Here is a 14,782-nt window from a genome sequence, read left to right on the forward strand (position 1 = left end):
AATTATGGTAAATTAAAAAAAATTCCACCCTTTTGAAAGGGTGAAATAAATTTTTTGACTCTTTCCATTCTTTGCAAAATGATGTAATACATTTCTGAAGTAGCTATTTCTTATATCCTGCACTATAAATTCTCATAGATGAGAATGGTTTTAATGATTGCATTAGCAATTTCCTTTATTCTGTCTGTGTATTGGGTGTTCTTTCCTAAACTAAGATATTGAACAAGTTTTTTCCATTTGATTGCTTTGGGTGTTCGTTCAAGTTGATCATACATACTTATAAAACACCCAAGGTTATAGTCTTTATGGGCATTGAAAGTGATATTTAAAGTGAATGAAACTTGTGTTTCAGTTTAACCTTTTTTTATCCATGATGATGGTGTTCATCAGTATGCATCCATGCTAAGTTGCTTCAGTTATGTCCAACTGTTTGTGATCCTATGGACTGTAGCCTGCCAGGCTCCTCTGTCCATGGGATAAAGGTTGCCATGCCTTCCTCCAAGGGATCTTCCCGGCCCAGGGATTGAACCTGTGTCTCCTGCATTCCCTGCATTGGCAGGCGAATTCTTTGCCACTAGTACCACCTGGGAAGCTTGTTCATCAGTATAGGGGATAGTAATTATGAACCTATCAAGATGATAGATTATAGAGAGGCTTTTCAGAGGAGAGTGAATGACCTTGCTGAGAAACCTCAGGGGTAAGGTTTTCTAGAGAAGCTTTCTGAACAATTTTCTCAATCCTCTTATTTGTTGGCTTCTAAATTTAAATATCCTTCTTAACAAAATCCAACCTTACTGTTTTTTCTGAAATCCCTGCCTTGATTTGCCCCATGGATCAGGAAAATCAGACTGATGGCAGTTGGTTGAGGTGCATTTGTGTGTTGAAGGACATCCCACTGAGAGGCAGCTTGAAGCAGAAGGATGTACACTGGCTTGAAAGCCAGGCATGCACACCTCTTAGTCTGCCTGCAGGCCAGTTAACTCCCCTAAGTCCAGTAAACTAGGTGCTGTTTAGGTTGTCTCCAGCTTAATTCACTGTTTTAATAAAAATGATGAAGACACTGGCTTCATTTAGGCAGTGAGAGCAGCATTAGAAATATAGAGAGGGAGTGAAGTTGCTTTTATCCTCTTACAATGACTCTCAAACACAGCTTAATAGTGAATCATCTTGAGGATTAGCTGTAGGTTGGCATTTTCTGTAGACACACATGCCTTGTACTTAACTGCATCCTCTGTATTTTTTTTTTTCCCAGTTGCAAATGAAGCCGGAGATAAGACTGCCAGGCCACTTGCCCGCTTCTCCCGTGAGTAAATTTTGTTTCATTCCTCTCCTGGGCTCCTTCAGGGGCTTTTTGCCTGTGTGGTTCACCCTGCCTGGTGTCAGGAAAACACTGCCCATAAAAGAGTAATATAGGAGGTATATTCAGTGGGCTAATACTCCACTTGAGCCCCATCACCAGTGAGTTATTCATTGCTATTGCCTTTTCAGTCTTTGGAATTGTGGTTTATCAAATTGTGCTCTTTTTAAAAAAATTTTTTTAAATTTACTTTTATTAGTTGGAGGCTAATTACTTTACAATATTGTAGTGGTTTTTGTCATACATTGACATGAATTAGCCATAGGGCTTTGCTATGCTAAGTGTGGTCCTGGAAGCAGCAGAACTGATATCACCTGATGACTTTTTCAGAAATGCAGGGCCCCAGGCTCCCCTAGACCTCCTGAATTAGAACCTACATTTCAGCAAATCCCCAAATTCCTGTGCACGTTTGAATTTGAGAAGCACTGCACTGGAAGGTCCCCTGAGTGTTCTGCTGTGGGGTGAGACTCATTTCTGAAGAATCAGTACAGAAGAGTCTGTGAAGTGCTTGTAGTTGTCAAGGTCCAGAGAAGTGTGGAAGCATCATCACCTCCCAGTGTGGACTTAAGGCCTAGCTCTACTGGCTTTGCCTCAGTTCACTGACATTTTGAAGCTCAGATGCAATCCATGACTGCTTCTCCTTTGGCACTGGAATATTTGTAAGGGTCTGGGAGCTCCCCATGAATTTCACTTGACTCCTGTCTCCAGGTCTTGATCCCAATGGATGAGCAAGAGTCAAAAGCCTCTTGGTGTTTCCTGTGCCAGAGTGATCAGCAAATTACACAGCAAGTTAATGCATCCCTGGATGAAAACCCAGTTCCTTGGAGTGGAAATACAAAGGGAGATTGAGTAGGGTTGAGGGGAGAAGCTCCCTAAATTTGTGGAGCATCCGGTGGAGAAATAGCGGAACCGTGAATCAGAATAGATGGATTTTTGTTCCAGCACCGTCGCTGCTTGCTGGCTTTCACTTAAAGTAATTTAACTGATACTTCCTGGGCCTTAGCTTTCCCATCTGAAAAATAAGACATTCATACCCACCTTCTCTCCTTTATAAAAAAGTTGCCGTCTTTTGAAATGACGCTTTGAGAGGGATTACACAGATTCTGAGTTACTGTGTTGTTCACAAAGGTTGACCAAGTCTTGAGTGTGAATTCTGCCATAGTAAGCCTTAATACCTAGAGGCGCAAAAGTATCATTTCTCTTTTGTTAGGGCTTCCTCTAAACTCTGCCTTCTAGCTCTTTTGTGGCAGGGGGTTGGGAGCTTCAAAAATTTGGGATTGATTCCTAAAAATGATTTTTATAGAACTGTAATAATATATGATAATGAAAGAGCATTAAGTGCTCACATTTTAGAAACTGTGTAATAAAACAGTTGCTTCTCACAGGGCCTGTTTTTCACTGCTCTCCTACTTGGAATCATTATTTCCAAAGTAAGTATGTCATCCCACAGCTCAGTGAGGGTGATGAATATGCTTTTAGTCCCTTTATTTCTTCATCTCCTGAGCAGTAGTCAGGCAAATTAAGAAGCTGGAGCAGTAATGTGACCACGCAGTGCAGGCTGCACCCCCTCGGGAGCTCCTGCTGTTCTGATGCTCCTCACGAGGTTAGGAAGGGATGGAGCCCTTTAACCATGAGGCTGGAATGAAACCTGGAGCAGTTAGGCCCTTCACAGAAAGAAGAGGGTACCTCCTCTTGTAAATGGCTTCCACATTTTCTAAATTGTGAGACTGGGTTGGAGGGATGGTGTGTCACTTGAAAGCTTATTTGTAGGAGCTGAGTGAAGAGATGAGGAAAAATAATTTCCATACAGGTAAAAAGTAGATGTGGCAAACTAGTTAAGCTGGGCTAATTCTGAAAATAAAAAAAAAATCTCCTGACTTAGTCCTATGTTCTGGGAAAAAGTCAGATAGCACATTATCTACTAAATCTTTCTGTAGCAAGTCCTAGAGGAAAAAAAAAAAAATAGGTGACTTTTAGGAAGAAAAAAAAAAAAAATCCTCAATGTAGCATTGTCTGATTGTCACTCACTTCACTTCACCACATTGAAAAGGACCTCTTTTGAAGTGTTCAGTTTGGGAAGACTGGAAGGATTTGAATGATAGCCTTTCCTTTTGAGACCGGAAGGTGAAGCACTGTAGCATTCTCTAACGTTCACACCTCACAAGACACGTGAAAGCCCTGAGAGTGCCCACGCCCAGCACAGAATTAGGAGAGACAAGAACACAGGCAGTTAGGGTTGTGAAAACTGGACCTTGTTCTGCCGAAAATGCCTGGGGTGGGGAGGAAGAGGCTGGGCCACTGGCTTCCGTAGTAGTCCTAAGGTTTTCCTTCCCTTTGGGCTTCTTCCATTCTCATCCCTGATGCCTTTGCAACGTGTTCATTTCTCTGTAGATTTTGCTCCTGCTTGAATCCATATACTTTTCTTGGCTTCCCCTTATTGCAGTGGAGATGAACTCTGATGATTATATAATGTAAGGAATCCTAAAGGAGAACTGGAGGTAAACAGAGTATAGAACCATGAAAACATCTGGCTTTTCCAAGGGCTGGCTTCCCATCCTACCTTGGCCATCTGATTTACCAGTCTTGCAGGCTCCTCTAGTCCACTTATGAACAGAATCACTTGCACAGTATAGCCCAGTGCTTGGGTTTCTTCTCTGTGTGACTGAAACCACCACCCAGAACACCATGCTTTCCTCAAAGAAGTTGATTCCCAAACCCATGGGTCAAGCTTACTTCCTGTGACATTTAGACTGGAGACACTTGTGTGCCCTGAGGTGGTGGGGTGCCAGGAACTGTCCTCCGAAACTCTGGACACTGTCAGTCCCTTTGCTACCCCTGTCCTCATCATTTTAGGCTTAGCAGTGGCTTTTGATTAACCTGACCTTAATCAGAGCATCTAACAACAATGGGTACAGTGAGTAACAAGGAAGTCATCCCTCTGGGAGTAGGGTGGGAAAGGAGCAGGAGGGAGTGGGGAGTGGAGGTCAAAGGAAGTAGGGAATATTATATTCTCCTCAGAAACCTGCAGAAAGATGAGGGTGTCCAGGAAAATGAGGAGTTGAGAGTGACCCTGACTTTCAGGCACTGCTTGAACCCAAAGTACATTGGCTTTGGGTCAACAGATTGTTTAGAATGGCTCTCACCACGAGGCTAGCTATCCTGGGGCTGGAGCCCCTGTGTGTGGGGACCACCCCTCGCTCTGCAATGGTTGGGGTGAGTACTGCACGCGAAGCTCTCTGACAGGCAGGGCTAACATTAGCTACACAGTCTCCAGTTTTATAAATGAGAACAAGGAGGTTGGCAGGAAAGATAGAGAATTACTCACTGCTGGAATTCTAGGTCTTTCAACTCCAAATCTTGGCTATTCCCAGTGCACATTACTTCCTCCTTGGTCTCAGGGGTTAGACTTTGCTGATTCTGGGACTTGGGGGTTGGGGGTCTTCCAGCTTAATGGTGGAGGTAGGTGCTAAAGCTTTACCACAGGGCAGGCTTCAGAGATCCATGTGGCTGTGACCTTGACTACAATTGGTTTCTTCTGGGGTGCAAAGACTTTTCCTCCACCATCCCCTTCCACCAGCTTACTTGTATCAGGAATCACCTAAAATAAAGGAAAAACTTGATATACAAATCCCCTTGGGAGTGCAAACACAGGGGGTTCATTCTCACTATGATGGAAATGGTTGGTTGATAGCAGATTTAGCCATTGTTTTCCCCAGATACCTGAAAGTGTTTTCTCAGTGTGTAAAGAAAGGGAGGGGACAAAGGGATTGCTTCATTTAATTGTTCACTTGGTCATTCATTTAGTTACTCATTCAAATAGTTACTGAACATAATCGTGGGCCTGGCCCTGTACTATATGCTAAGGACACAAATTCCGATTAAAGCAAGATCCCTGTTATTAAAGAGCTCACAGTCTAATCAGGGAATTGGAGAAGTAAGGGGCTCCAATGCAGTGTGTGGTGGGAAATGCTGGAGGTTGGTACAGAAGCTATGGGAGCCTGATGCTGGAGACCTCATCTGGCTGGGGGTGTAGGTGGATTCAGGGGAGCCCTCCTGGAGGAGACAGGCAATCCTTGAGGCTTGGGGAGGCTTGGGGTTAACAGGTAAGGAAGGTAACTTGCGTTCCTTCAAAAAAAAAAACAAACAAAAAACAAAAAGCAACACCACTTTTCAAGGAGTAAAGGCCATGTGTAGTGTTCAGACATGGCCACAGTGTGGCAGGAAAAGTCCAGATTTTGGTGTCCATCTCTACGCCAGGAATAGAGTAGGCCAGCGCAGTGGACAGAGCCCTTTTTGTGAAGGGAGCAGGTGGCATCGGAAGAGACTGTGTGGAGGGAGGGGTTGGCCCCAGAGCTTGTGTATCTGGGCAGCTCCATTCTGGAGTTTTGATTGCTTCCCTAGCTGAGGGGCAAAGCATTTCTCCCCTGAGATTAGTGATGGTTGAAAAGAAAATAGTGGTGTCCAAAGCAATAAGAAAATGGAGCCTAATTAGTAATGCCTACAAATGTAGCCTCTCTTGCTTTGGGAGGTAATCATCCAGATGGTGTTGAAAATAGATTATTCTATAAAGGAACTGGAGTAGTTTCTGTGGATGGATGATGGAGCAAAGAGAGGTTGCCTGGTATTTTTGTCCTGGGTGTTTGGTTGGATGAATGGTCCCCTTTCCTGGGCAGAGATGGGCATGGGCAGGCAGGGGTGGACAGCTAGGCTGGGTGCTGGGTGAGCCTAGTACTTATTACGTGATGTCCATGGTGGAGCCCAGGGCAAGTTCAGATAATGTCCCACAAAGTACTTGAGTCTACTTAGAGATCCTTTCTAAATTTATGGTCATGGCGAGGAGGGTTTGTTGCAGGCATTGGGAGCTTGAGTTGACAGTGGATGGGTTACACAACCAGGATGATGAGAGCAAGGATAGGATAAAATGGGTAGAGAAAGGGCTGAGAACTGTCACAAGTGGTGGTGAGCTGTGACTGTTGGCTGGGCATTCAGTGTTATCAGCAGTGTGTTCTGTGGATGATCTGCAGCCATAAAAAGGGCCCAGGACAGTGTAGGAAGAGGATGTGATTTCCTGGCTTGTCTTAAACAACTGTGACTGTTTCCAAAATGTTCAGATCTCATGTAGAGTGCTGGATCCCACCTCAACAGTGTTCACAGACCGAGCATCTTCATTTCCCACTTGGTCCCACAGAAAGTTATCTTCAGCAATGACAGCTTTGGGGGCTAAGGGGGCAGCAGTCCAGCTCAGTGGTCTTCAAAGTGAGGTCTCAGGGAACTTGTTAAAAATATGAGTATTTGACCCCACAGATCTGCTGGATCAGAAACTCTTTGGATTGGGTCTCAGCAGTCTGTGTTTTAACAAACTCTAGTCGTGGTTCTGAAGCACACCAAAATTTGGGAACCACTGCTGTAGTTGGAAGGACTGTGTTGTGATGGAGGAGGCAGAGGCAGAAGCCAGCATGCAGAGCAGTACAGTGGTTCTATTTAGTTTATATATTATAGAACAATACAATTTACAGTTTTCAATAGTTCCAGAAGGAGAGGGGGGCAGCAGAGGATGAGATGGTTAAATAGCATCACTGACTCCATGGGCATGAATTTGAGTAAACCAAGAGATAGTGAAGGACCAGGAAGCCTGGCGTGCTGCAGTCCTTGCGATCGTAGAGTCGGACACGATTTAGCGACTGAACAACAACAACAACAGTAGGTAATTACATACAGACATAAGACAGAACAGATGTTAATTGTTCTTGTCAAAGGATAGTATATTATTACTTAATTTTTATTGGTGGGGTTGGTGGGGACTGATGGAGATTATGGAAAGATGATCTAAAAGTCCCCCTAATCCACCCCTGCGACTGGCACTGCTCGGCATCACCTCTTGAATCTAATCTTCTCTTTTCTAAGGTCATCTCCCACCCGGCTCTGGCCTTTCCTCTTCCACAACAAGGTCGTTAGAAGAACTGCTAGGCTGGCCCCTAGCTTCTTTCTTGTAGCTTCAAGTCACCCTCCACACAGTAACCTGTACTATCATGGTCTAGTTTTTGTCATGACGTAATTTGTGCTTCAGAACTGCAGTGGGGGACAGGTGCTTCCCTGGTGGTCTGTGGTTGAGAATCTGCCTGCCAGTGTGGGAGACAAGGGTTCAATCCTTGCTCTGGGAAGATCCCACATGCTGAGGGACAGCTAGGCCCTGTGCACACAACCGCCCAGCCCACATGCTGCAACTACTGAGCCTGTGCTCTGCAACAAGAGAAGCCACTGCCATAAGCCCGTGAATCCCAGCGAAGAGTAGTTCCTGTTCACTGCAACTAGAGAAAGGCTGCTCCCAGCAGTGATGACCCCGCACAGCCAAAAATGAAAAAGAAAAAAAAACACATGGAGTTATTCCCTAACTAGTGTTCATCCAAGATTTCTCTGTCTGACCACAAGGGTCCCACTGCTCTGACTTGCCCTCTTTCCCCACCCCTTTCATCAAATATAGTCGTTATCAGCCAAGCAAATCTGCTTGATTCAGTAAATAGATACATCAACCCATTATCTTAGATGTGAAAAATTTCAAGTTAGACTAGAACTTGCAAATGATCCAGTCCAAAGCTCACCATCATAAAACTCATCCTCTTTATGACATCCCTGTTAATGGGGTCATGAACTCTCCGAAGGAACCCAACCTATGATGGAAAACTCCTCTTGTCTTGGCAGGGTCCCTTCGTTGTTCACCTGAAACCATCACAACATTGTTAATTGGCTACACCCCAATACAAAGCAAATGTTAAAAAAGATAACTTACCTTGTCTTAGAAAAGGTTGATTTTATGGTCAAAGTGATGGACTGGACTGTTATGTGTTTGGGGGAATTGAAACTCACTCTGCTTTTCTTGTTTCGAATGTGTTTGATCAAGTCTTTGAATATGTCTACTATATCACTTGATCTCCAGTGTGTTAGCCACTGGTCCACCAGTGGATGGTCGATGGTACTGCAAGTCTAGGAGCTTGTGGACGATATGTAACCCAGGTGTTAGCTTGGAGGTTCTTGACCTTTTGAGGTCTAGGTGAAGTGTTAGTCGCTAAGTCATGTCTGCCTCTTTGCAGCCCCATTGACTGTTGCCTGCCAGGCTCCTCTGCCCATGGAATTCTCCAGGTGAAAATACTGGAGTGGGTAGCCATTCCCTTCTCCATGGGATCTTCCCTTCTTAGGGATCAAACCCAGGTCTCCTGCATTGTGGGCAGATTCTTTACTGTCTGAGCTACCAGGGAAGCCCATTGAGATCTAGGTAAATAGGTTCAGATCACTGTTATGTGCCCTTTGGAGGTTCAGAGCAGACCCCAGTATCCCCTGAATACCTGGGATGACAGTGTTCTTCTGACCCTGATTTCCTACTTCTCTTGATTGTGTTCCTCTATATGCTTTTGGCTTTTTTTCATATCTGCACTGACATAGACCCAGAAGCAGGCCAAAGCCCCTTCTTCCTCTCTTCTTTCCGAGTAACCAGAGGCTACTGGTCAAAGCAGAACTTAACTGAAGATGAGGAAAAGAGAGATCACAATATGCAATTGCATACAGACAATTTAATGTCATAGTTCTGTTCTCAACAATTCTTCCATCCATCCCACAGCCAGTAATTTTTTTTAAAAGACCATGTTGCCCGTGCATCTCCTAGCTGACTGTCTCTTGATCCTCCTCTATCCACCTTCCTCCATTCTTTACCATTTATTTCCACTTCTCTCTTAGGAATAAAAAGATGCTCCTCCTGGTCTCTTGTGTGGAGTTGCTTTGGTATCTGCTGACACCCTTGGCTTCATCATCTCTCCTCTACTTAGAGTTTATTTCTTTTTCTACATGTAGGTCAGTTGCTTCTTCTTTAGTGGGAATAGTGGTCCAACCTATTGAGATACTAACAGATATTTAACCCCTGCCACTTGAAAAATCTGATTAGAACTTTGTGTGTGTATGTAATGTGATCCTGAGGAGGACAGGGAAGACATGGGTTGGCTTTTGGCATCTCCTCCTCTTCCCTTTCAATGTATAGTCCTTTGAATAAAATTAGGATAAAGTTTCTGATTCCAGTAAGAGGTGGACTAAGAAAACCCGAAAATCCTCTAATTTTTATAAGCATGTAAAAGTGCTGAGTCAGAGAAGGCAATGGCAACCCACTCTAGTACTCTCGCCTGGAAAATCCCATGGATGGAGGAGCCTGGTAGGCTACAGTCCATGGGGTCACGAAGAGTCGGACACGACTGAGTGACTTCACTTTCACTTTTCACTTTCCTGCATTGGAGAAGGAAATGGCAACCCACTCCAGTGTTCTTGCCTGGAGAATCCCAGGGACGCCGGAGCCTGGTGGGCTGCCGTCTAAGGAGTCGCACAGAGTCGGACATGACTGAAGCGACTTAGCAGCAGCAGCAGCAGCAGAAGTGCTGAGTAAAATAATTTTTTTAAAAATGTCTTTAAACCCGTAGTTAAACTTGCAGTAGAGGAGGAAACCCTGCAGGTGGTAGAAATGAAAGAGGAATTTAATATCAGTACAGCAGGCTGTAAAGATGCGTGCTGAGTCTGCAGCCATGCTCCACGGGAGTGGCGCTGTTAATTCCATGGAATCTAGTAACATGTGTTTTAACATCTACCTGGGGAAGGGAGTTAAGACCTTGGTCTGTGCAGGCTGGGAAGTTGGGGTGAGACTTCTGCCTGAACTTAGATTCTTAAAACATATGGCAGATCATGTTTTCCAAAAATATTTGCAGCTCTATCTCCCATCCCACATGCTCTTCTTATAGTGTGATGTTGACAAGCCTTCCACTGAGTTGTGAAACCCATGCCCCCTCCCCTTGAATATGGGTGGCCTGTAGCTGTGGTGGATATGTCGCTGTGTGACTTACAAAGTCCACCTGGGGCCTGGTGGGATGCTTGTTCTTGGAAGCTACTGTGTCTGAGACTATAGGTTTAGTTCTTTTGTATTAAAAAAACCTTGATTATTAGCGGGGCCTATGTCTTTGTACCTCCAAATAGAGTGCTGTCTTCAGGTTCTCTTGAAGCTTAGTATGATGATGTAACTAGTTCTGGTCAGTGAAGTGTAAGCAGAACTGTTGGGGTAGATTTCTGGAAACTTTCTTGAGGCTCTTGTGCTCCCTTTATTCATTTTCTTATTTATCCTTTCTCCACCATCCTGCGTAGAACACAAATAGGTTATCTAGAGCTCTAGCTGCCACCATGGGCCATAGGAATCATGATCACACCCAGAAAAAGATTTTGTGGAACAGAGATGATGTATCAGCCCTGAAATGCTTACCTCCAGATTTTATATAGCTGACCATAAACTTCTGTATTGGTTGATATTTTGGAATTTTGAGTCTCTGTTACTCAGATATATATTATTCCAGTAATGCATCTTCCAATAGACTGCATATTTCTCAATAGCATAATTAGAAGTCAGAAGACAAATTGAATGTTTGTGAAATGATGAAGGAAAAGAACTTTGTCAATCTGGAATTCTATACTGGAAGAAACATTATTCAAGAGTGAAGCCAAAATAAAGACATTTTTCAGGCAAAGAAATTCCAAGAGAATTTGTTATACATATATCCTTTCTTGGGCTTCCCTGGTGGCTCAGATGGTAAAGAAATCCACCTGCAATGCAGGAGACCTGGGTTCGATCCCTGGGTTGGGAAGATTCCCTGGAGGAGGGCATGACAACCCACTCCAGTATTTTTACTTGGAGAATCCCCATGGAAAGAAGCACCTGGTGGGCTACAGCCCATGGCGTCACAGAGTCAGACATGACTGAGCGACTAAGCACAGCACACACATATTCTTACTTAGAGAACTGTTAAAAGATACATCTCAGGAAGAAGACAATTGAACCCAGAAACAAGAATGAATATAGAAAATGTGATGACTCATGATTCTATATGTTTAATAGCTAAAAGTTAAAAAGAATATTGGGATTTTTAAAAAAAGCAGCTTTATTGAGATATAGTTCATATACCCCATAAGGTGCACCTGCTAAAAGTGTACAATTTAGTGGCTTTTAGTATATTTGTGGAGTTTTGCAATTATCATCATAATCTAATTTTAGAAAACTTTTGTCACACTTAAAAGAAATCTTTTTTTTTAATTGTTTGCATTTTTTATTTTTATTTTTTTCTCCCAATTATTTTTATTAGTTGGAGGCTAATTACTTTACAATATTGTAGTGGTTTTTGCCATACATTGACATGAATCAGCCATGGATTTACATGTGTTCCCCATCCTGAACCCCCCTCCCACCTCCCTCCCCATCCCATCCCTCTGGGTCATCCCAGTGCACCAGCCCCGAGCACTTGTCTCATGCATCCAACCTGGACTGGCGATCTGTTTCACACTTGATAATATACATGTTTCAATGCTGTTCTCTCAGATCATCCCACCCTCGCCTTCTCCCATAGAGTCCAAAAGTCTGTTTGAATTAAAAGCAAAAATAAACAAATGGGACCTAATGAAACTTAAAAGCTTTTGCACAACAAAGGAAACTATAAGCAAGGTGAAAAGACAGCCCTCAGATTGGGAGAAAATAATAGCAAATGAAGAAACAGATAAAGGATTAATCTCAAAAATATACAAGCAACTCCTGCAGCTCAATTCCAGAAAAATAAATGACCCAATCAAAAAATGGGCCAAAGATCTAAACAGACATTTCTCCAAAGAAGACATACAGATGGCTAACAAACACATGAAAAGATGCTCAACATCACTCATTATCAGAGAGATGCAAATCAAAACCTCAATGAGGTACCATTACACGCCAGTCAGAATGGCTGCTATCCAAAAGTCTACAAGCAATAAATGCTGGAGAGGGTGTGGAGAAAAGGGAACCCTCTTACACTGTTGGTGGGAATGCAAACTAGTACAGCCACTATGGAGAACAGTGTAAAAGAAATTTTCTGCCTGACAGCAGTCGCTTTTAATTGAAACCCACACTCCCAGTTCTAGCATATCATGAATCTACTTTGTGTCTCCATATATTTGCCTATTCTAGCCATAGTATATAAATGGATTCATAGAATATATGGTCTTCTGTGATTGGCATTTTTGACTTAACACAATGTTTTCAAGATTCATCCATCTTGTAGCATGTATCAGAATATCATTTCTTTAAATTGCTGAAAGATATTCCACAGTATGGATATTTTCTATTTCTTTTCGTTTGAGTTGATTCCACTGTGAATAATGTTGCTATGAATATTTGTGTTTAAGTTTTCGTGTGGGTTGTATGTTTTTATTCAGCTTGGATATATACCCAGGAGTGGAGTTGTTGGATCCTGTGGTAACAATAATTTCAACATTTTGAGAAACTTCCCAGATCTCTTTTTCAAAGTGGCTAGATAATTTTATTCCTATCAACAAAATATGAGCGTTCTAGTTTTTCTGAATCTTCCCCTACACTTGTTATGGTTATTCTTTAAAATTTTAAACCTATTATGTTTATAATATGAACAACTTCATACAATATGAAGTTGTATCATATTGTATTTTGATTTCCATTTCAGTTCAGTTCAGTTGCTCAGTAGTGTCAGACTCTTTGCGACCCCATGGACTGCAGCACGCCAGCCTTCCATGTCCATCACCAACTCCCAGGGCTTTCTCAAACTCATGTCCATCGAGTTGGTGATGCCATCAAACCATCTCATTCTCTGTCATCCTCCTCTCCTCTTGTCTTCAATCTTTCCCAGCGTCAGGGTCTTTTCCAGTGAGTCAGTTCTTCACATCAGGTGGTCAAAGTATTGGAGCTTCAGCTTCAGCATCAGTCTTTCCAGTGAATACTCAGGGCTCATTTCCTTTAGGATTGACTGGTTTGATCTTCTAGCATTCCAAGAATTACTAATAGTGTTAAGCACCTTTTCATATGCTCTTGGGCTGTTTGTGTATCTTCTTTGGAGAGCTAGTTCATTTTTAAGAAAAAGGGCAGCATCCCATTTTTTGATTTTCTAGTTGAAGGAAATACAATAAGATGAAAAGAACGTGCCAAACTTACTTATGAACCAAAATTAGAGGAAAACAGAGACCTCAAATGCAGCAGTTCCCAAACTGGACTCATCATCTTTATACAAGTTCCTACTCCCATGTTTCCTAACTGAATCGGTGCCATTTTGTTCATTAGTGACATCAACCAAAAACCTAGAAATCACATGTGTATCTCTCTTCTTCCTCACCAGTCATTACATTTACTGAATCCATCTCCTGAATTCTGTTTCCTTCAGATCCTTTCACTCCATTCTCTTTGCCACAGCTTTATTTTAGCCCCTTGTTTTCTCCTACCTAATAGATTCCACTGAGCCTCCATTTCCCTCTGTGAAGTCCATTCTCTTCCCTGCCAGAAGACTCTTCCAAAAGCATAGGTTTTGGAATGACATAGCTGACTATGTCATTCTGCTCCTTAAAAGCCTTCAGATGTGCTTCTGGGAAGATGGAGTAGACATAATTTTTCTTGTTACTACAAGAAGAAATACAGCTGAAGCTAAGTGTAATGGAAAACTCTGGTCATTTTATATGAAACAAACAAAAACCAAAGACTCTGAAAGATAAACAGAAGAAGCCAAACCAGCTAGAGATATTGGGACTTGGGAAATGACACAGTGGTGAGTTTTCTGGGTTTTCTTTTTGCCTCATACATCTCATACTTGGAGTTGGAGAACCCATAAACCTGGAAATGTCAAAGGCCCAGACAGTAAAAGCCCCCTCCCACCCCCCCCCCCCAAAACCCTGCTGTCTTTATCCAAAGGACCAGGGAAGGGGCAGTCTAGTAAGGCAGAAAACTTTTAGATGTTAGCTAGACGACAAACAGTACAGAAAAAAGTGGGCCCCATCCTTATTGCTGCCAACAGTGGCTGGGGGTGTTGAAATAATGTCTCGCCTCACATGACTATCAGTGCCCTAACACCCCCACTATGGTGGTTTCAGAGAAGACCAAGTAGGGATCTGGCCAATAATAAGGCCGCTTCCCCACCATGGTATCAGTGGAGAACAAATGGGGAACATGGAGTTCCACTTCCAGTTGGTAATGAATCATCCATCTTCTTCCCTGTTGAGGTGACTAATGTCACAGGAGGCCTAGTGGAGAATCAGCACATCATAGATGACAAATGGTACAGATGCCATCCTCATCAGATGCTATTGGAAATCACATGAGACGCTGGAGTGCTCACCCTCTCCCAGCAGTAACAAATCTGCCTCTCTTCCTCAGAGCTCAAGGGAACTACAACAGTTAACATAACTTAAAAAAAAAGAAGAAGAACAAGGTGCAAAGAATCAATGTATTTGATTTTAAAAGAATGTGTAGCTATAGGAGGGCTTCCCAGGTGGTGCTAGTGGTAAAGAACCTGCCTGCCAATGCAGGAGACGCAAGAGACGCACAGCGTCTGGAATGGCACAGCAACCACTCCAGTATTCTTGCCT

The 14,782-nt window shown here is 43.0% G+C and overlaps 1 protein-coding gene across 6 annotated transcripts in view; it reads left to right on the plus strand.

Annotated features, from left to right (window-relative positions):
- Window positions 1-14,782, plus strand: part of PDE1C (phosphodiesterase 1C) — a 517,256-nt gene that overhangs the window by 76,136 nt on the left and 426,338 nt on the right. For all 6 annotated transcript variants that reach the window (XM_061165421.1, XM_061165418.1, XM_061165417.1 and 3 more), the window contains exon 2: window positions 1,253-1,303. In XM_061165421.1, the coding sequence (XP_061021404.1) occupies window positions 1,253-1,303 (51 nt within the window). The remainder of the gene's footprint in view (window positions 1-1,252; window positions 1,304-14,782) is intronic.

This window comes from Dama dama, chromosome 18, assembly GCF_033118175.1.
Source record: "Dama dama isolate Ldn47 chromosome 18, ASM3311817v1, whole genome shotgun sequence".
Classification (NCBI taxonomy): Eukaryota; Metazoa; Chordata; class Mammalia; order Artiodactyla; family Cervidae; genus Dama; species Dama dama.